General features: G+C 46.8%; 1 protein-coding gene across 4 annotated transcripts in view; it reads right to left on the bottom strand.

Moving 5' to 3' along the window:
- The window catches only part of EDC4 (enhancer of mRNA decapping 4), a 37,605-nt gene extending 16,598 nt beyond the window's left edge, over positions 1 to 21,007 (bottom strand). For 2 of the 4 annotated variants that reach the window (XM_080551997.1, XM_080551999.1), the window contains exons 1-18: positions 20,812 to 21,007; positions 16,828 to 16,984; positions 15,600 to 15,711; positions 14,429 to 14,528; positions 12,640 to 12,829; positions 11,419 to 11,566; positions 10,796 to 10,900; positions 9,223 to 9,332; positions 8,597 to 8,680; positions 7,941 to 8,036; positions 6,833 to 6,935; positions 6,219 to 6,399; positions 4,876 to 4,948; positions 4,325 to 4,416; positions 3,472 to 3,668; positions 1,266 to 1,354; positions 978 to 1,046; positions 337 to 490 (exon numbers count right to left, since the gene is read on the bottom strand). In XM_080551997.1, coding sequence (XP_080408123.1) covers positions 337 to 490; positions 978 to 1,046; positions 1,266 to 1,354; positions 3,472 to 3,668; positions 4,325 to 4,416; positions 4,876 to 4,948; positions 6,219 to 6,399; positions 6,833 to 6,935; positions 7,941 to 8,036; positions 8,597 to 8,680; positions 9,223 to 9,332; positions 10,796 to 10,900; positions 11,419 to 11,566; positions 12,640 to 12,829; positions 14,429 to 14,528; positions 15,600 to 15,711; positions 16,828 to 16,984; positions 20,812 to 20,890 — 2,139 coding nt within the window. In that variant the 5' untranslated portion in view covers positions 20,891 to 21,007. The remainder of the gene's footprint in view (positions 1 to 336; positions 491 to 977; positions 1,047 to 1,265; positions 1,355 to 3,471; positions 3,669 to 4,324; positions 4,417 to 4,875; positions 4,949 to 6,218; positions 6,400 to 6,832; positions 6,936 to 7,940; positions 8,037 to 8,596; positions 8,681 to 9,222; positions 9,333 to 10,795; positions 10,901 to 11,418; positions 11,567 to 12,639; positions 12,830 to 14,428; positions 14,529 to 15,599; positions 15,712 to 16,827; positions 16,985 to 20,811) is intronic. The other 2 variants (XM_080551998.1, XM_080552000.1) reach the window with 1 other exon arrangement.
- Between the last annotated feature and the right edge of the window lie 1,249 nt (positions 21,008 to 22,256).

Raw genomic sequence — 22,256 nt, 5'->3', positions numbered from 1 at the left:
CTGGAAAGAAAAATTTAGGAATAGGAAATGATTACTTCAGACCCATAAGACCAACAAGGAGGAAGAAGCCTTCCCAGGTAGCACTGTCTCTGAACACAAAGGCTGACCATTTCTAACCGTGGTGGCAGTGACAGCACAAGCTAGAACTGTTTCTAGTTTTCAGACACATGCTGACACTGAGGTCAAGTGCCATTAATACCGGTAACCTGTCTGTAGATCTGTGTCAGCAGCTGTGTTTTCCAAACGGCAGATGCTGGCCCTGTTAATATCCAAGTAAGTCTAATTTCAGCTTGTACAGGCCCATGGAGAAAGAAGGAGCAGCATTTGGAGCCTTACTGGAACAGGTGCCTTTGGTGTTAGCTTGTCAGAGAGGCCCGGGATAAGAACTGAATGGCTCCTAGGACTAGTCTGGAGACTGCTGCTGCTGCTGCTCAGCGTGAGGCTGGTGTCCAGCTGCATCTTGGGGCTCACAGTCAAGTCTTCTGATGGCCTGCAGAAACCAGAGACACAAACAAATCAATCAGGCCAACTTAACCATACAGGTCCATATCAAATGCTCAAGGCGAGGAGACTGGATCTACAGGTCAATGGAGGAACCCAACCCAAACTTCACAAGCGTTCTCCAAGCCCTTCTCCTTTCCACCGTGGTCAGCTATTGCCTATTTAGTAGCAACTGCATCTCCCAGCCACCATACAGCTCAAAGAAAGACCAAGTGGAAACAAGAGAAAGAGAGGGGCATTGTAATCTGTTTGAATTTGAGGGGTTTGTGATAGAAGGGACCTGTTACATCTTCAATTCACACTGTACAGAGTTCAGAGAGAAACAGTGCACCGTATGATAGGTCCTTGTCCATTTTCCAGCCCCCAGAAGTGAAGTTTTTCACTGTTATGCAGCCCAAGCCACCTCAATACTAGTAAAGTTTTCCTAACAGTCTCAATTATCTCCCTGCTCCTCGGTGGCTGCAGTGTTCCCTTACCTGTAAACAAAGACAGCCCTTTGGGAGAAGCATGTAAAGCAACAACACTGAGATGCAATAAGAGAATCCCTGTGAGGCACAAATGAAACACTGTTGTTGGCACCCTGGAAAAACAACAGGCATGCTCCAAGCTGCATCAGAGATGCAAACAGTTGCCCATATAGGGACTTTGGGACTTGGACCAGTTTCTAACTCTGGTAACAATCTCCTCTCCTATAGGATGCACAGTTCTGCCCCACACTGAAGAATAGTATCGCAAATGTATTATTTAATACATGCTCTATTTACCTGGACATAGAGGCGTCAGTGACAGAAGTGCTACTCATGGCTGTGACTGCAGTCAGGGAACTGACGCTGCTGCCCGGAGATACAGCGATCTACAAGAAAATATACAGGGGTAAAATGTAACAGAATAATACAGCAACAGTACTCAACCTGAGATCACTGTCTCCAGAAGAACTCTTTGACAAGTCTTTGGCAAAGGCAGAAGAGAAAAAAAAAGAAAGGTTGAGTTATACTGCTAGGCTGCTCAGGGCTGGTCGAAGGCAAGCCCCATCCCCATCACATGAACCTTGACTGCTTTTATTGAGCTGTTGCTCTCCCTGAACAAAGCAACATTCTACAGGGCTCAACACTAGAGCATTTTGTCTTCCACGTGGAAGTGGAACACTTAAATGCACGTAGCTAGTTGGCTGGCAGCGTAAACCCCAGTGGGATATGCAGGCCCTAAGAAATACCTCCAGAGGAACCAACATAAGCGCACCCATATTCAGCTTCAAAAGCCTCTTTGGTCAAACTTCTTATGCTTGATGCTGCTTATGGCAGAGAGCAGAGATTAAGCTAAACTCAAGGCTGTGTCCACACTACAAAGCTCCTGGGCACTGGGGGCAGCAGGAAAAAGCTGCCATGAAATAGGTAGCAACAAACAGGTTTAAATTGAACATGAAGAGCGAGCTGCTCTTTTGCAGCAAATAACGTGCAGCCATCACTCCATCAGTATCTCTCTGCTCCCTTGGAGTATCTTTACACTGAGAAGGCACACAAGTAACTTCTGTACTCAACAACTTTTCTAGCAACATCAAAATCTTTACGAGGATTTTCATTTATTCTTCGCTCCTCAGGTTGTTGCTGGGGTTTGCTCTATCTCATCAGTCAACTCAGCACTAACTCCATTTCTGCACATTTCCACGTGCTGCCCATCTTCACCCAAGCTCCTCCAGTACACGTACAAACTGTGGTGACAATCATATGTTCCTTCTTTGGAGATGGAAGCCCTGCCTTAGGACATGCACGCCACAAGTGCTGCTCACAAGCGCTCTCCTCCTTGCCTGGAAGAACCACATCAGCATGGCAAGTAACTGCTGGCAATCCGTTTCTCAGAGGAAGACACAGATTCTCACCAGTGGAATCCACACCTTGTTATTTTGTGGATCAACAGATTAAAGGACACACTTTAAAAAATAATTTGTTTACTCCCATACCACAAGCACATGGAGGAAAAACTTAACAACTACAAATTCAGCACAGAGAATCAGTACATATTCAGCACAGAGCTAAAAAGCGAGAGCATCTGAATGTGTTTAAAACAAACTAAAATGGAGTTTGTATGCAGAGCGACCAAGACACATCAAGCTCCTGCACTTACATTTGCTGGTATAACCAAAAAGAGGCAGCGGAAATCTGCACTAAGTTAGACAGACGCACACCGCCAGTGCCAGTCAGCCTCTAGAAATGCCCAGCAGGACCCAAAGGTACATGATGCAGCCCAGCAGGCCACGCACATATGACAGAGCATTAAGAGGAATTCAGTGTTTTCTGACTGCTCCATCAGAGCTCCACTGACACTTGCTTATGGCTCGTCACCAAGGGACTTTGCTACCCTTCACAAAGACCTGCAAATCCTTAAGGAATGATTCACACACTTCCCAATACCGAAGTTCTTGAAGCAAGTATAGAAGATTTGTCTTCCACACGAGTTCAAGTCTGCTGTGTCAGATTCAAAAAACTCACTGAGCTACCAGACTACCAAGTTGCAGATCTCATGCAAAACATTTACCTACCTGATCATTTTAGACATGCATTTTCAGGGGATCCTGTCAGACAGGACGTGCAGGCATGGCACAAGCTGACAGGGTTTTCTGCCATTGTAGCTATATCCCAACCCTAAACAATGTGTGTAAACCAGTAAGAGCAGTCTCCCAGCACAGATAGTTATTTAGCGCACACATTTCTACACAACACAGCTACACCAGCAGTTCTGCACCTAAATACAGCACTCGCGACACAAGTATAGAGCAGCTAAGCAATTTAGACGTGCCAACATGTCCTTATGCAGTTTGATTAAAAGCACTGCAGTGGGTCCTGAGCACTCTGCATTCAATCAGTTTAGCCTACCTGCCTATCTCTAGCCCACCTGCCTAGAGAAAGTTCCCAAAAGCATCAAAATTCACACTCATCCCTTGCACCATCACCACCAGCACTCTCCTCTGGTTACCTGTTGAAGAGATGCACTTGGCGTCATGAATGCATCTGGCGTCATCAACTTTGGTTTGGCATCATTTGAGAGAGCAAGAAAGTCTGCTGGTACAGGCAGGTCAGCAATACGTCGCAGGTCTGGTTGAGAGCCATGAACAGATCCTTTTTCAGATCCCAGCCCTTCTGTGCCTAGATCAGCTATGTGGTCTGGAAAGGCTTCCAAGAGAAAAACACAAATCAATTTACTGGAACTTCCCCAAAAGGTAAAGTTTTAATTCCACAAAGTATGAACTTGTGTCATTGCCAGATATAAGGGATTCCAAAGGAACGAGGAAAAACCTTGCAACATGCTAATCAAAGCTAAGGGAAAGACAAACCCTGTGTTCTGCTTACTCTTTGTATGCTAAAGAGTGGATGTTATCAGTCTTTGATAATAAGAGGTCCAACCCTCCTTTCTTCTCTGAACAGTGCCAGTTTTAACAGCCACATCCCAGAATGGTGAATGAGCCATTCACCAGAGCTACACACAGCCCCGTCTCCCCTACCCCAAAGCTCCAGTGTCACTGTCATTTCTTCTGCCTGGCAAGAGACAAACGTCGTGTTTCTGGCACCGGCACAGACCACCTAGGTAGGTGAACCCAAGTGTGCACCAAGCGTTAGCACTCCTACCCTAACGTATCCCTGTGCTCCAACCAAGTGGTCTGCTAGTTCATCCTGAGAACCTTTTATACAGTGACACCACTATTACAGAGACACCCAGAGCTGCCATAAGCCTACCAACTCACTCCTCCTGCCTCCCCACCCTCCTGCCAAGAAATCACAACTTTTAAAAACTCAGCAATACTAAAGATTGACCAAACAAAAACACTCACCAAATTCTTCATGAGAGCCATGGGAAGGCACAGATGCACCCATATCAGGACTATGGAGAGGCTGGAATCTAATCTGCACATCCTGTAGGGCCCTGAAAAATAAAAAAATAAATAAAAGAAGCATCTCTGATTAGTTTAGGAATCACCAAGAAAAGTCTAAAGGTTAGAAAACTCTTAAGGGAAGTGACTCCCTTGGAATATGCATTAGTGTTTTCTACCTGTGATGAAAGGAGCAGAAACTGATCCCCATTCAGCTCTATCACCCAGCTCTGGCACCCAGAGCACTTGAGAGGTGCTTCCCAGTACTTACACACCAGCAGAACTCTCAAGTCACTGCGTACTTATGGCAACAAAAATACTAGCTTGCCATGGCATCATGCTGGGCCCCTTCCTGGTAAGGACATATGGAATACACCACAGCTAGAAGTTCCTAGGGGTCCAAGCAGCTTTTCTTATGAGCAAAAGAAATTGGTAAGCTAACAGCAGCTTAGTTCCTGCAGGTCAGTGCAGGATTAGGACCACTGCCCATGGTAGCTGCTAGGCATACTCACTTAGTGTGCACACAGAAGAGTTTTATCAGCACGCCTGCCGCTGACTCAACAGCCCCTGCTCCCTGAGCACCTTCTGAAAATAAGACAAAAATAAAACATGAAGTTGGACAGAAACAACAAACTACTATAAAAACCATCAGAGCAGAGGATACAGCAGAGAACCAGCACAACACAGCTCCACCACTTCCCCACTTCAGAGGTAAATTCACCCTGTTAAGATAAAGTGTATCCTACACTCTCTTTACTTTCGAAAGTGAGAGCAATCAAATTCGCTCTAATCAGATCAAATAAACCCCATGGAAGGAAAGAGTATACTTCACAAGGCAGAGTGGGGGAAGCTGAGGTCTGAAACTACCAGTTGACACGATTGGTTGGATATATTTTAAGAGACACACTAGTTTATATCATACGGAAGTTCACACTAGAGCATGACCCATCCTTCCTGGCTTGAATAACTGTAGCCTTGCAAAAATCTCCCATTAGATAGCACAACATTCAGCCATGATCTGTATCACTCTCACTGCTAAGAAAGAAAGAGTCCAATTAGAAAGGAAAAATCCCCCAAAAGAGACTAAATTAAGCATTCCTATGCAAATTGTCCTAATCATCTAAACACCAATCAGGGACCTGAAGCTTCATCCACTTCTGCTCCTGACTTGCTACTGTGAGCCTACATTGAACTGTTTGGAGGAAGATGAAGCCCTACATTGCTAGAAGCTTCACCCTGTGTCCTGCTGAAGGTGAAGAACCTATGCAACTGCAAAAGAAACGCTGCTCAGATACTGACCAGCGCATCTGGTACTGATCAGCAAAGCACGCACTTAAGCCTGCACAGCCCTGCAATGCTTTTTTAGTAACAGAAACACCTCAGTGAAGTTGCTGCATGATTAAGAGGCAATGGCTACAATCTGTGGGTTAGGAGGATCAGGCTGAGTATTAGGAATGTATTTTCTTCCAAAGGGGTGCAGCCCTGGGACAGGGCACCAGGGCAGGGGCACAAATGTTGTGTTCAGAGGCCTTCAAGAGAGAGCTAGGTAAAACCATAGCTGACCTGATCTACTGCCAGCAACAACAATACTGCCAGATGCTTCAAGCAGCAGGTTGGACCAGAGGTCCCTTGTAACCCACCCTACTGTGCTTCTCTGAAGTGCTCTAGCTGCACAGATGCATTTCTTACAGAGTAAAAGAATCACAGAATGGCTTGGGCTGGAAGGGACCTAAAGATCATGCCACCCACTAGATCAGGTTGCCCAGAAGGACCAACAAGCCTTTCACGAGAAAGCCAGAAACAGTCAAGACAGACAACCTGATCCGACAGCAGCCAAATTCTCTTTGTCACCTACCTACACTCAAGTTGTCGTTTTCCTCTTCTGCTGGGAGCACTTCAGTGTGCCTTAAGCGGCAGCGGCTCACTGCCTGGATGCCGAAGCTTAGGACTGGGTGGGTGAGGAGGAACTCTGAGATGGAGCTGAAGTAAGCTTTGCCCTCCTCTTGGTTCTGCATCAGCTCCATCACATACAAGACCTGGAACAATCAGAAATGGTAAGTCACAGGGCTTTCAGAGCACAGCATTAGGACCTGAACAAGATCTGAGAGCATGGGAATAACACAAGGAATAAGGTCTGAGACATTTAAATCTGAAAGAGGACATCCCAGGGAACCACGCTGCTGTGTGAATTAGTGTTCATCAGGAACTCAGTCCTGCTGTGCCAGACACAGGTTCCTTCAAATAAGAAGTTTACTTTGGAGTGAGAAATAATCCTTAAGGCTCCTCAGGATTAAATCAGCTGAATTGTCACCATCTGTCATCTTATACTGAAATAGCTGAGGCCAACCTCTGTGCATTTTTAGTTATTAACATGCAAAGCCTAGATCTAGGAAGCAGAAACAGTCACAAAAACCGTTTCTTTTTCTGTCACCGATACCCACACAGCCAGCAAAAAAATGAGCCACCTACTTTTCTCTGCACATCACTCAGTATCAGATACTCAGCAGAGAGGTCCAGGCAGACTTTCAGGCTGGGAAGAATACTCATGGAGCTGAAGATGTCAGGAGAAAAGCTAGATCCACAAACAAGATGGGAGGAGGTACAGAAAGTAAGTTATATTAGCACGACCAGAACAATTCCTTTGAATTATTTAAAATACATCTTAATGAGTTTATAGTGCAACCACCACCCACTAAAACAAAAGGATGATTGCCAGAAATCAGTGCTGACATCACAAGACCAGCAAAGGAGATCACAGAATAGAATCAAGTTATGGATTCTAACATTTATATAAAAGGTGACAGTTTGTCATTATCTAACATATGCCACAGTCATAGGAGGCTAAGAGCCAATGCTACAGATTTAAGAACAAAAATCAACCAAACCAAAATAGGCTTTGGACTTCTGCAGTATGGGACAGAAAAAGCAGCACTCAGCTGTAAGCCACAGTCCTCTCATTTTAAGATGCCAATTCAGAAGGGGCTCTACATGTGCATGTGATCACAGATGCCACAATCCACCAGAAAAAAGGAAAATCAAAGAACAGTGCAAGCTGAGTGAAGGGATGGACTACAATGGAATTTGAACTTCTGGACCTATATGGCTCAGCAAATAAGCCTCATAAAACTGTTTAAGCTCTGTTGACATAGTGGCTTCTCAATATTTAAATCAGAAAGCAATTTCTAGGAAGAGATCCTAGATCAGTATCTAGTATTTTTACAGAAGAAAGCACTCAACGAGTGCAATTTGGAATTCCTCTCCTAGTGCTACAGCTATACGTATGCTTTACAGACCAAAGTGAAGATAACAGGTCTTGGTAACATGAATTTGTGTAAAAGGATTAGCCTCCCCTGCCTTACTGAAGTTTAGCCTGACAGTCTACCACAGCCCTGATAGCTTTCAACGAATGTCTAAGATCAGCAAAGGATGAGGTTCTAACTGAGGCTAGAGTAGACTCCACTGGAGATTAAGGTCACCTCTGCAAAGTAAGGATAGCTGGAAGTTGAGAGCTTTGTTACGATACAATTTCTCAAAGAAAATCCAACCCTCCAGGGGAGTGAGCATATCAACACCTTACCAGACAGTCTGCAGACACGTCCAAGACACAGTGCACCACATCTTCAGTTCTCTATTCTGATCTGCTCCTGTGATGAGAAATCTCCAGAAGGGAACCCTGTAGGCACAACAGAATTGAGCTCTCTTAAAGACCGACCACCTGTTCCACCAGAACATTTCACAGAAAAGTTCCTCACAAGCATGTCATAGCAAAGTTCCCAGAAAATCTCCATTTCAGGGGCAGATTAGAAACCAGTATAGCTCTTGTAGCTCTCAAGAACTATATGACCATAACTGATGGAAGAAAAGAAACAGCTACTTTTTAAATCAACTACAATAGACATTTGAAAGACAAAAGGCCTCGCCTTTTGGCCAGGCAAAATTGACCATAAAAAAATTGACCAGGTTTCACAAACCTGAAAGGACCCATCAACTTGGAACTGTCACTGCTTTCATGGAACTGACACTAGAATTAAGATAACTTTAGGCTGTGCTCCAGGGCACTCCGTCACTAGACTTAACTACGCTTACTACAACTTACTGCAGAGATGACAGAACTTGCTCCTGCCACAAAGCTAAATTTTTACAAGTACAATGCAATTACAAGGAACTCTCCAAAGGCAGAGTTCGAAGGCACTACCTAATTCTGATATGCAAAGTACAGGATTGGGGCCTTACTCTGGGTCTTGTTTTTTATGGTTGTCACAGAAGAGCAGGCAGGAAAGAGGCCTACCATCATGTGGTTTCCACTCATGAAGACACCTAGGAAAGAATCAGAGAAAACATCAACTGTGCATGGAGTGGTAAACGAGGAAGCTAAAAAGTGGGATCTGAACACATTATCCCTCGTCCAAAAAGAGCATACCATGCCACCATAGACAGTGACCAAAAAAATAATGTATTGCTCTTTGGTATGGTATCTTAACAACCACACAACATATAACAGATTTCAACACTGTGATGAACAGCTCAGAGCAGCTTTCTGTATTGCAAAAGAGAATGACTTTTTTGCAAGAGAGAATAACCGGCTGACTTTGACTAAAACCTCTGCAAAGCATAGAATTCATGTTTTCAGACACAGCTCTTTGCTTTTTCCTTAAGTTCACCAAACTATGAGCACGTGATACTCAGTGACATAACAGCACTCTTCACTAACAAATTACTTCACAAACATTCACCCTGTATTTTTACAGCGTCCTGAGAATGACCACTGCAGGTGACCCTGTAACAAGACAATTATCAGAGAAAATGCAGCTGAGCTCTGCAGCACAGTAAGATCCTTCATTTTTTAAATCTCAAGTTACCTTGGCTCATCTTGCCCCTCAATATAGATCTGCCAGAATTTGACAAAACCATCGTGACTTGCTGTGGCCAACACAGTTCCATCTGGAGAAAGCGCTCCCTCGCTCAGGTACTAAACCAAGAGGGAAAAAAAGACACAGAAAAGTAATTTTATAGCTCTTCAAGGAGACACAATACTCTTTTCACACAGGAGTTTGATTAACAAGCAGATAAAACATCTGCTTGTTCACAAGATCACGGTGATTTCTAACATATGTCTCACTAGACAATTTTAAACTTCTGAGTAAAACTGACAAGGACTTTTTTTTGTAATAATAATAATTAACAATCCAAACAACAAATTTAAGTGCATTAAATTATGCTGCTACTGTTCCCACCATTACTCATGTTATGAACAGAACTCACTTGGGATTTTCTGGCTTCTCACGAGCATTAAGTACTTTGTTTTATCTAGGTGATACAATTACTTTGTCATTATCCTGTTTAAGAAATTGATTCTTTTCAGTTGTCTTTTACATTCAAAATATCACCTTCTGAATGCTCAGCTGCAGGCCTAGTTCACTGTACTGACAGATATAGTTATAATCATTAGGGGATTCATAGAAAAATAACGATGGGCTTAGATTTCCCTTTCTCATCCAGCAATAAACAACAGTGTTGGGTGTTCCATTTACCAGAATATGTAACAACATAGTTCAAATACAGACCAGGTTGTCAAACAGGCTCTTGGAAATACAGGTGTTTGTCCTGGTTCCAGCTAGGATAGAGTTAATTTTCCTCCTAGTAGCTGGTAGGGTGCTATGTTTTGGATTAGGATGAGAAGAGTGTTGGTAACACGCTGATGTTTTAATTGTTGCAGAGCAGTGCTTACACCAAGCCAAGGACATTTCACCTTCTCGCTCTGTCCTGCCAGCAGGCAGGCTGGGGGTGCAGCAGGAGCTGGGAGGGGACAGACCCAGGACAGCTGACCCCAACTGGCCAAAGGGGTATTCCATACCATATGGCACCATGCTGAACAATATATAGGGGTGGCTGGCCGGGGTGAGGGGGCCGGCTGCTCGGGGATAGGCTGGGCATCGGTCAGCGGGTGGTGAGCAATTGCATTGTGCATCACTTGTTTCGTACACATTATTATTAGTAGTACTATTATCACTATCATTATTATTATTTTCTTGTCTTAATAAGCTGTCTTTATCTCAACCCACAGGCTTCACTTTCCCATTTTTCTCCCCCATCCCAGAGAGGGAGGGGGGAGGGTGAGCAAACGGCTGTGTGGTGCAGAGCTGCGGCCGGGTTAAACCACAACAGTGTTTCAAGAGCCATACTCAAAGCAAATGACTACAAACCCACCCTGGCTCTTGAAACAAAGGTTACTTACCTCTAACTTGTGCAGGTAGCCAGTAGCAGGCTGTGGATGATAGTCTGGATTGGTAAGAAACTTTTTTTTTTTTTTTAAAAAACAGCAAAACGTCCTAAGAACTCCAGCTCCTGACACATTAAAACCCAAAGAGAACCTAAATGATCTGCAGTGATCACCTTTGCGACAGTAGTAAAGAAAATGAAATAGATTTATACCGTGCTGTGGCCTTTCACTACGATGAAGCCTTCTTTGATGTTAGGCACTTCCACTGGCCAGGAGCTGTTGTTTGTTCGGATAATGTCCAAATCCCATACCTCTGCCTGGAAAACAAACGTGTATACACACAGGCTTGTTTCTACAAGCACTGGTCTGACCCAGTCCAGAATTTTACATCTTTACCTGAGGTATCAGCCCAATGGCAACTATGTGACACAAACCTTCCTTTCTCCACCTGATTTGGCCATTAGACCCTTTCCTGGCACCCAGCTGTACCTAAGTACTGCTGGGCAAAGTCATAGTTGCTGCTTGCCAGCCCCCTCCCCTGGCTACTGGCCAAGCCTGAATAAATGAATGATGCCTCTGACACTCCACATTGTTGCTAGTGGTCCTCACTATTCGGTGGTGAGCAAAAAAGTTCTCACTTTCCTTCCTCCCGAGCCCCTGAGAAAGATCAGCACAACCTCTCCTCAGATGAGAGGAATCCTGAATCTCATTACTGAAGGATCTCCAGCATGGACTAGGCAGAAGCCTTGACATCTCTAACCATATGGACTCTTTATTAGATTCTCTCCCTCTAACGGTAATAAGGGACAATCTTTCAAAAGCAACATTTCCTTACCCTGTCCTCATGCAGCAATGCCAATGTTTGACTTCCCTCTTCACCATTCTCTTCATTATCATCTGGGATGAAAGGACACCAGATGATTCTCCGAGAGGTGTTCAACGGGGTATTCTCAGGTCGTTTGATGTTCACCAAGATCTCCTCTCTGATCACCAAAGTTAAGAAACAAAACTTTCTGGCTGTAACTGATACTCAGCAATAACCTATTCAGGTTTGCTCCTCTGGTAAATACTATTAAACCTCAATTTTTTTTGGCTTACTGAGATTCAAAAAGAAATCAGGTACAAGTACTCTGCTAAAAATAAAAGGCAGGCAACTTTTCTTCTAAGTTAAAAAGTAAAAGTAAAAAGTTAATAGTTCTCATAATTTTCTCTTGCAGACCGCGGACAGGAATGGGATAAGCACAACAGGAGCACATACTGAATGTGCAGTCCATGCAACTGCTGATGGACAGATTAAATTACTTCAGCACTGCAACAACAACACAGAAAGGTAGAAAAGCTACCACGCTGACCCAGGCTGAGTGCTCTGGTCCATCCATACAAACCAGTTCTTAAACAACTACAACCACCTTCACTCCAGTTGCTATTGGAATGACTGCATACAATTAAAATTCAGAAGCCACAACTTAACACACCAGTTCCCACAGACTGATGTGCTTCCCAAAAGCACTGAAAGTCACTCCTAGCATTTAAGAGAAAATTATTTGGGGCAATGAATCAAGCAGTAAAATAAATTCCAGTACCACCAAAAGAACTAGGGTGACAGGTTTGGAAGGAAGTTACTGAGCGAGAGGATTGTATTGCATCTTCTTCCTCAGAAAAGTAACTGAGGTAAAGAGCTAGAACCAGAGAAATATGAGTAAAGAACTTTGTCACATGGCTGAGCTGACACCGTCCATGTTTAAGGCCAGCAAGTACAGATTGACACTAAAATCCTTCTGGGCTACTTTTGCCTGGACCAGAAACTACTTTTTACTGGACCAGAGCACAGAGATGTCACTCCTACAATTTCAAGTTACAGCTGCAAGCGCAGAACACAGGCACAGGCTGATCAAGCAAACATTCATCTGATACTCTCTGGGATGGGCAAAACTATCGACTTCCCTCCTGCAAGCTGCTGATCTGAAAAGGCTATGAAATAGGTTGCAATTCTGAGGTTGCATTCACATGTAACCCCTATAAAAACATTGATGCGAGGCTTGATTTGACAAGATACTGGATTTTGTCTTTATCCATGGACAGGCGCCAGACAAAAAGGTTGCCAGCCTCATCCAGGCACGCCAGCTGGTTGGAGTTGAGATGAGCAAAAGCCAGGTCTGCCACGCCACCCGTGAATCCCTTCAGCAAGGTCCTCTCAGCAGTGCTGATGCTCAACACTCGCACCATGGCGGAGCCATTACTGGCAGCTGCAGAAAAGAGAGAAGGAAGAAGTCACCACCTATCTGTGCGGTTTCCCTGCAGGGCTGCCTCTGTCCCCCAGGTGTCAACTTGTCATTCCCAGCATCCATTCTGCCATCGGCTGCCATCAATTGGCAGCACATTGAAAAACAGAAAACCCGTATCAATAGACACCCCTCTAGTAAGCCCTTTCAAGACCCAGCATACGTGCAAAAACATTCACCAAATTTTTCATCTTTGGTGCACAAAGGAACTACAGCAACAAAAGGGATTTTGCCTGCCTTGTAAGGGGCAGCTCAGTTCCCAAGATCTTCTGCAGTGTTTCTCGAGTACCACAAGTTCTAAGTTGCTCTGCTTAGAATGTAGCCTATCTCATGATTCTCATGAAAGAAGCTTTCATTGAACACAAGACCTAAATCTTTATCCCAAGATGATTATGAAGCTGCCAAACCTCCAAGATTCACCTCTTTTGGCAATGAATTAATTTTAACTACAATTCCATTCTCAGTAACTGGACAAAAGGAGTCACTGAGAGGCAGGTAGCTCAAATACCTCTCCTGTAAGGAAAACATTAAAAGTATAATCATTCACCTGCGAAAAAGCACCGCTTTTTGGCTTGCGTGGCTGAAAAGAATGTGATTCACTGCATGCATATTCTAACCAAAGTTTTCAGCTTTTCCATTTCAGACAAATATCACCATAATGCAGACAGTCTTATGGAAAAAATATTGTTTCCGCTTCTAAGTGCCCAAGACAGCCCTGGCAGGTCACTCAGCTTTCCATACTTTTACCGCACCCAAGTTTTCATACTTCAAAAAAAAAAAAAAAAAAGGCAAGGCATCCTAAAAACACCTACGCTAGGACAATCTCAGCTAAGAGAAATGCAGAAGTGGAGTAGTAGTTTTCATAAAAGGCCAGAGAAACTGATGGGTGCTAGAACTAAGAAGAAAGGAAAGAGACGAGGGAGTCCCAAACACTGTGTGGTTGTACCAGAGCAGAAAGAGACATTGCAGATTGCAGATGAGTAAGTGCTCGTTTGTTTCATGTATTTTGTGAAACAATCTTTCCTTGTGTTGTCCTGCTTTTCTCTCCTTTCCTACTAAAAAGCATGCTGCATCCGCACTGCTCTTTGCCTCCTCTAAATTTAGCCTTAAACTCAACTCTAAATTTATGCAAGCAAATCCATCACAAACATCTATCTACTCAAGTTACCATGTGGCTGCTTCTGTACTTAGCGACAAAGGAACTTCTTTGCTACAATTATTACTATTATTTCATTACACAAACAATCTGAACTTCAGCTTACTGTCCAGTGAAACCAACTTAGTCCTTCAACTTTTTCTCCCTCCCACTGATTCCTACTCTTTCTTATATTTCTACCTTCAGAAAAGCTTCCTGCCCAGTGGAAAGTCTCCCACACCACCAACTCTTTCCTCTCCAGTAGCTCCAGCTGCACTTTTATTCCCATCAGAACAGCATGCTGATCAGGGTATTGCAACAAGGTTCACTTATTGTCAGTTACTTTCTTCTGATGCAAACTTCGCCTCTTACAGAGATACACAGAGCAAAACATCAGAAATCATATCCAAGACAAATGGGTACCTCACCTCTAAGGGCATAAGCCAGGTAAGAGTTTGAAACAGCTATCAGATTGCCATAATAGTATTTCTGCTCCCAGTCGTATCTAGCAACAGGCTGTATTTTCACCTGCTCAAGAGAAAGAAAAAAAAAAATCTATGAGAAATGTCTGGAATAAACTTCTTCCTGGAAAAAACTTGCCAAATATATGATTTCTTCTAGGAAAGGTCTGTAATGCTTAACTGGAAACTGTTAGACACAGCAGTGGGTAAGAGGAATTTCATATTGAGTGCCAGGTAGCAGAGCCCTAAATATTCAAAGTACTGGGGGCTGATGATTATTTCCTTCCTCTGCAGGAAGGAATGCAACTCACCGAACGTGTCATATTGCAGAACAACCCTCTACCCTTCAACTACAGCAAAGTGGCTTTTACTTCCTTATTAGCACTGCATCTGGATTCCCAGTCCTTGGAAACTCTTTTGAAATACAAAAACATTTGCTGCATTGGCACTTGCTCTTTCCAAGAAACTGAGTCCCAGTTTTATTTGATACGTTGTCATAATTTCTGTAGTACTTTTTAATTTTTTGCTCAGAGACGGTGATCCTCCCTTTCATTTTTAATTTCAGTATCACCTAAGCAAAACAGGGATAACACGGTACAGTATTCACGTATGATCTCTGAGTTCCCTTAATTCATTGCACATCAAGGAGCAAAATGATACAATATGGAAAAGTGCCAAGAGGATGAAGGCCAGAGTTCTCTCTCGAGCATGTGCTAGTATTCTGCTACAGCACTGGTTCTCATCTCAGCATACTGCTTGTTCTGCAGCTCTGATCTGCTGGCTGGAGCCCTCAGCAGGACTGGAGCTAGCGAGCTATTAAGAGCAGTGCTCCCTCTATAGCAAAGACATTCCAGCAAAGAAACAACCACCAGGAGAAGCTTGTTCTTGGAGGAAGGGCACTTTCTCAGGAACCTACAGCTTAGATTATTCCTGAGAGTTAAAAGAACCTGGCCATCCTCTGTGATAACAGTAACAATCAATTACAAGATACTGCTTCAATTCTTTTCTCTTTGCTAAGCTCTCTGCCAAACTTCTACAACACAGGAAAGCAGATAGTCATTTCTGTTTAAAATATTCAAGTGCTGACCTGATGTGACTAAAAAGAATAGACAGAACCATGCTTTCTCATGTTCCTTACCTTGTTACTTCCTCTGGCCTTACTTGTGATGCTGGAATCACTGCTGGCTACTATCTCCACATCTTTTGCTGATATTACTATGCAAGTGGAGCTGTCATCACCAGAAAGGCAGCTTTTAAGAAAAAACAAAGAAGAAAAGATGAGACAGGACTCCAAAGGAAGAGAACAGAGGTCAGGTATTTGTTGTGCATAATGTTAACAGCAACACAGAAGGAATATCTGTGCATCTAGGAGGTTTGAGCTGAACAACTGAAAACAGAAATTACTTTCAGTTAAGAGTCTCCCTCCCCAGTATACCACAGGTTTGAGAGAGCCAAACACCTTGTTTATTCAGCTTAAAAACCTCCAGACTCTTCTCACAGCCCCTTAGCCTATTTGACTTGAGCACAGACCTAAATTTGGTTAAAGTAGCCTTAAAGTTGCCTACTATCCAACATTGTAAGGTGCAAAGAGACCAAAGCCAACCAGCTGGACCTCATTAACAGAGCATCTCGCTCATGGTTCTCACAAAATCGCCTCTCAGAACTACACAGAGAAAAACCAAATAAAAGGTATTTTCAGGAGCTCTGATGTTAAGAAGAGTCAGTGCATGAAGCCAACGATTACGCTAATTAGACTGATGTATGATAGCAGTTCTGGGTTCGGAATTACTCCTGTGACAAGCCCAAACTATTCTACATGCACATGTTCTCCTGCATATAGCAGGAAAAACAGTAAAACTTGGTGTGCTGTCCCAAACACACCAGTGCACACACACACAACTCAGCAGAGACGGGAAGACATCTAGCCGAGGTGCAGCTGTTCTAAGGCATGGAGGGAGAAATATTCTGACAAGTGCAAAACTGGTGTAAGTTACCTCTCGGGTAACTCGGGTCCCTGCAGGAGTCCAGCTGGAATTCTACAAGAGAATGCTAAGTTTCACCCCCAGCCCTGCTAACTTACCTCCATCCTGACTCGCGACATCTGCCATGTGTCCAGCCCTGCACTCCTTCTCCCTAAACAGCTCTGTTGATATTATTCCTCAGCTCCTGAACAGCATGGATGTCAGGCTGCGTGCCTCAGCGTCACAAACACCACAAAAGCTCGGACCAGCAGCTCTGACTCACAACTGTCAGCTGAACTCCATGTAAAACTTACCATCGGATTCCCAGCATGCTCGTCCAGGCCCACCAGAAGCAATTTTTAACCATTTTCTATTCACTCACAGGCTCTTTTGAACAACACTTACATGACTTGCTTCTCCTGCAGGGCTCCCAGGGAAATGCTGCGATGCACCGGCTTCGCCAAAGAAGGTCCATCGCCGGCCACGATGGGATCGGGCACCAGCAGTCCGTTCAGGTCTCCATTATAGGAATTTGACGGTCTCTGGTTCTCGTTTACTGAACCTAGGAAAAAGCATTACCAACCGTGCACAGTATCCATTACAAGAAATAGCGGTGTGTAAAACACACTACCTTCAGATGTTTTTCATCAGGTTCTACTGATCTATCAGGCAGAATATGTTGAATTGGTTGGAGAAAGTATTCTTCTCTAAAAAGGATGTGTAAGACCACCCTCGTTAAACTTGTATCACACACAAGAGCGAAGTCAGGTCTTGTGTTACACAAGCACTCCCAGCAGACCAGAAAGACCAACGAAAGAAGAGGGGAGTTAGGTTCAGGGAGCAAATATTCTTGGATCAGAAGGACTAAGATGACAATTCAGATTTACTGTAGTAAATCTCATAGTCAGGTTCAGGACCAAAGGGTTCGTGAAGTGTCATTTCTAACCCTCGTGTCTGAAGAGATCTCTGAAGTCCAGCAAGCACATACGGTGGTCAGCCACAGCACTTGGGGTTGGCTGGAAATAATACACCTGTTACTTTCCAAAACTGCCTTCTAAGACCTGACCTCAAAAGCCAGGTGTTCTGCTAACCCCGCTATGAAACTGTGCAGCTGTGCCTCTGGGATTCCCACAACTCTCACTTGGTTTACTCCTCACAGGGAAGTTGGCAGCACCCAAGTTTTGTGCAAAGCAACCATTTGCTCTGAGTTTCAGCTGTGCCTTCATGTATTTGGCCAAGAACAAGTTGCCTGGTGGCCTCCATGCCTTCTGAAGGCTTCCAGAAGGGGACAGACGTAGCAGAGAGGTACAGGAGACTCTTCCCTCTGCTGTGAGCAAGGTAATAGCCAACAATCCCCGCTGGAGACCAAACCTCCTCCGCCGACACTTACACATCAGTGCACAGAAGCCAGAGCCACCTGTCTCAGCAGCATCCTTGCTTGAAATTTTCACTGGTTTTAAAAAGTGCAATTCCGTGCACCGTTGCCAGGTAACTGCTGCAAGCTCTCGTGAAATGGCTGCTCCCAGGACCAGGAGCGCCACCGTCACTGGCACACGTAACACACCTTAACGCAACGGCGGGCAAGAGACATCTCTGAAAGCAAGGCAAGCTCTCTATTACCAAAGAGTCTTAACTGCTTTCACGCATCAGGATGAGCGCTGCCGTCTACAGAAGCGATTGCAACTACTGAACTTGCCCAACGAATATTTAACAACTGCCTGCTTATGACCACGGTCATTAAATCCGCAGCTACACCACGGCCACAAGAGGCCCGTGCAGCTACGGGGTGCCCCAACGCAGAGACCGCTCGGGCACCCACCTGGAGCTCGCCTCAGCTTACCTGCGCCACGCTAAGGGAACAGCAGCTGCACTCACACAGCACCGGGAAACTTCAGGTCACCGAATGCCATCTTGTGGCCACCCAACCCACCTGTGCCACGCTTGCTGTTGCACCCACGTGTGGTGGGCACTCATCCAGTGCAGCAGCCTCCACCTGCTGCAATTTACCCTTTGCGACCAAAAGTGGGAAAGTAACCACACAGAAAAAGTACCCAGGTGGACGGAGCGAGTCGACACATTCTTTCCTCCATGTGCAGGAACAGGAATGGCTCACGTAAGTACCTCTGCTCTTTTGGGGACAGTAACAACAGCTCCATGGGAAAGGGAAGAAGAAAGCACTCCACAGAGGCTGATGGAAACACCCCACAGTGGGACACTGAAGTGCAGGAATGTGCTTAGCCCATCTTAGAGGGAAGCAAGCGAGCAAAGGTGTGGCCTGCACACAATCCTGAAGAGAAGGGAAGAGGCTCAGCCTTTAGCAGGTACATGAACAAAACCCAGTGCTAACAAGCCTAGTACTGGCTTCAAAGGGAAACAATACCAGTTACGTTCATCACCTCTCTATAAGGCAGGAAAGAAGGAACAGAGTCAGGATACAGAATGCTTCCTGCTCCCACCGCCACCTTCACCTGGAGACGCTCCTTTGCACCGAGCAGAGCACTGCCCCGACACCCGGCACACGAGCAGGGCGGGCGCAGGTAGCACTCGTTCCCCCTTGCTGCAGGCACGCCATCAGAAAGGGGCCGTGGCTGCCGAAGCAGCAAGCGATGCACACCGAAACCCAGAGAAACCCGTGTCAGGAGAACGTGTATGGGTCATGGATGGCATCTGCACAATCACCAAACCCCAAAAATCTACAGAAGCGTCGTGACAGTCGTAAACTTTTTAGGGCAGGGAGTGATTCTTGTCATCTGCTGGGGCAGCACCCAGAATAACAAAATGCTGCTCAAGGCCACCTGCAGCTGGTATGGCAGAACTTCCCTAGGGCTAACAGCCGGGGAGAGCAGCTACAGTGTTCTCTGCACAATGGGAAAACCTGCCACAGGGGGAGTAACAGAAACTAGATCTAGAGAGGACTTTGACCACAGAAACTTTCTGCTAGACAAGACGTGATTCGTGAAGCTGCTTCTGTTCTCTTTCAGGAGCCTTGAAAGCTTCCCTTTCTTCTGACACCCTAACAGGACGTTCTGAGGCTTTCAGCTAGCAAACAAGCCTTCTTGATTTTTACTTTATTTTGTCCTGTTCTTTCAAGTCTATGTGCTGCTTACTAGCTGGGCAGTGCTTCCTGCTAAGAACAGCTGCAGGTTGGTTACAGTCCGACTTACTGTCTCGGTGCTCCTTTTCCTCTCAACTGCTTTCTTACGCACTAGAGCTGACAGAGACAAGAGAATGAGATGCAGGCGACAGGAATGAATATGAAAGAAGCATGGAAAGAAGTGAGGCATCCTCAGTAAAGAATTCCTTCGTTTCTACCAGCAAGAAAAGCTGCTTCAGGGGAAACTCAAGTTTCTTTTCTCCTGTGGTGACAACTCCAACTGCTTCCCAACCACGACGCCTTTCAGCTCCTGAACTGCCTGCAAAACAAGCGCTCCCCATCACCGCACCGAGTTCTCCTTTCAGTCCTTCAAGTAGAGGACTTACTTACTGTGAAGGAAAATTACATTACCCTATAAGAACTGCGATGCTGGAGCACCCAAGCGCTCCAGAAACAACTGAAACTTCTTCAAGCAATTATTGGTTTTTCAATAGCCAGTAAAACCAAGGAAACTGGCTTCCTGTAGGCTCGCCCCACGTGCCCCTCCACCACCAGCACCTGTCCCACACAGCCCTGCGCCCAACCTCTCACCCCTGGGGCCAAGCAAAGCCAGCACAGGCGGCAGCTGCTCCGGAGCTAGCGCAGTGGCAGTGACAGACTGGCTGCTGACTCTGAGGACGCCTGAAAGCCACGTTTCCTCAACAGGAGCACAAGGCGGGCATAAGCCGTGCCCCCGGACCCTTCGTTTCTGGGCAGAACGCCCACGACCTCAGCCTGCTTCACACCACCGGGTTCGGCTGGAGCGCTGCACCAGGTCCGAGAGCCGTGAGGGGGCTGGTGCTGGGTGCAAGGCAGCGGGGACGGGGCTGTGCGGCTGCCCCGAGCGCTGCTGAGCACCGCCGGTACCTGCCCCGGCAGGAAGCAGCCCGGCGAAGGAGGAGTGAAGAGGTACCGCGGCTCTGAGGTAGGAGAAAATTCATAAACGCCTCAAGACGCTGCCGGGAACCCCGCTCGGGGCTCAGACAAAAGAGAAAGCGGAAGGCTGAGGGCGGCAGCGACCGCGGGGAGCCCGGGCACCCGGGGGAACGCTCAGGAGGCTCCGGCGGGGAACCGGCCGGCACCGACACCCCCGCGGCACGGCCGCTGCCGGCTAGGGGGGGCCGGGGCAGGCGGCCCCGGAGGAGCGGCGGCGCCCAGCGGGCGGTGCCCGGAGCGCCCCGCGGGGCTCCCCGGGGGCCGCGGCCTCCCCCGGCCCGGCGGGCCCGGAGGCGGCGGCGGCAGCGCCCGGCCCTCACCTCCCGGCCGGTCCAGCTTGAGGATGTCCCGCAGGTGCTGCGTCGCGTCCTCGATGTCGATGCTGTTGGAGGAGGCCATGGGGCCCGGCCCGCCGCCCGCCCCGACGCCGCCGCGCTGCCCCTGCCCGCCGCCCACGCTTCCGCCTCCGGTCCTCGCCGCCAGGGCTCCGGGTGGAAACCTCGGCGGGGCCGCCGGGTTCCGGGCGGGGCCCCACCCCCTCGGGCCGGGCCTCGGCCCGCCGGCTCCCCGGGAGGCCTCGCGGGGACGGGGGCGGGCGGGGGAGGCGCCCGGCCCGGCCGCTCTCGGTCTCCGGCAGCGCGACAGGAGGGCGGGGGTCGGGGCACCCCCGCAGAGCCCCACGGCCCCTCTCGGGGGCTCTCCCCGCTGGCCAGAGCCACCCCGGGCCCTCCCCTCGCTTCCAGCAGCGAGGTCCCTGCAGAGCGCCCCGTCCCCCTACAAGAGCTAATATCCTCCCTCGGGGGGGGGAAGCTTCCAGCGCAACTTCCCCTAGCCCAGCAGCGGGGACAGGACAACCCTGCTGGATTTGAAACAGCAGCGAGGCAGCGCACAGGGGGTGTACGGACAGGCCACAGACCCAAAGAGGAGGAGGACCCTAACGTCAGCTTTCCAGAAAGGCCCCTCCAAGTGAAACACCAGACCTGCCCAGCTGGGGTCCGGGATGCAGTTGGGGAGCACAGCCCCAGGCTTTCCCCGAGAGGTGTAAGAAAAGGGAAAGGCCAGCTTCCCTACACTTGAAAAGCCCGACCTCAGCTAGGCAGCTAAGTCCTCGAAAAACTGGGTCAAATGGCTTAGTCAGGTCTGGAGGTAAAGCATATGTGACTCTGCTCACATGCCATCTCGTGCTGGAAAGAGTAAAAACAATTTCGTAAGTCCCTTCACTAGTGAAATGCTGCCACCTCCAGGGGTAAAGACACATGCACAGCAAATGCAGTACTATCTCCCAGTTCAAATTATAACGAAGGGATAGGAGAAGGGCAACACAGAGCACGCATGGGGCCAGGACTTGAGAGCTGGATACAAACTCCAGGAGGACACTAGAGGAGGTATCATCGTGCATGATTGCTTATGAGGAAAAATCACGATGCACGTCTGCTTACAAGGAAAACACAAACTTCTTTAGCTTTGAGGGTTAACTACAGGCTACCGCAATTGTCAGCTTTGTGAGTTATTTTAGGATTGTGCATTGGTAAAATAAAATAGATGAGATGTGAGGTGTAACCTGACAACCACTGTTAAAACCTGAGCTAGAAGCTTCTGTTGTCACAGCTGCTGAGGAGGAGGGAGGAAAGAAGTTGCTTGACCAAGGGAATACCTGAATTGCCTTCGCAGGTAGAACTATCGAAGTGTGCTCAGTTTGAAAGTTTCAGGTTCATAAACATTTCCCAAGGAGGCAGAAAAGGGGCATCCAAACCAAGCAGCAGCA

Source organism: Anser brachyrhynchus (genome assembly GCF_964034855.1).
Source record: "Anser brachyrhynchus genome assembly, chromosome: 12".
In the NCBI taxonomy this organism is placed as follows: Eukaryota; Metazoa; Chordata; class Aves; order Anseriformes; family Anatidae; genus Anser; species Anser brachyrhynchus.
The sequence above is the reverse complement of the archived record's forward strand: the minus strand, read 5'-3'. Positions and strand labels throughout refer to the sequence as shown.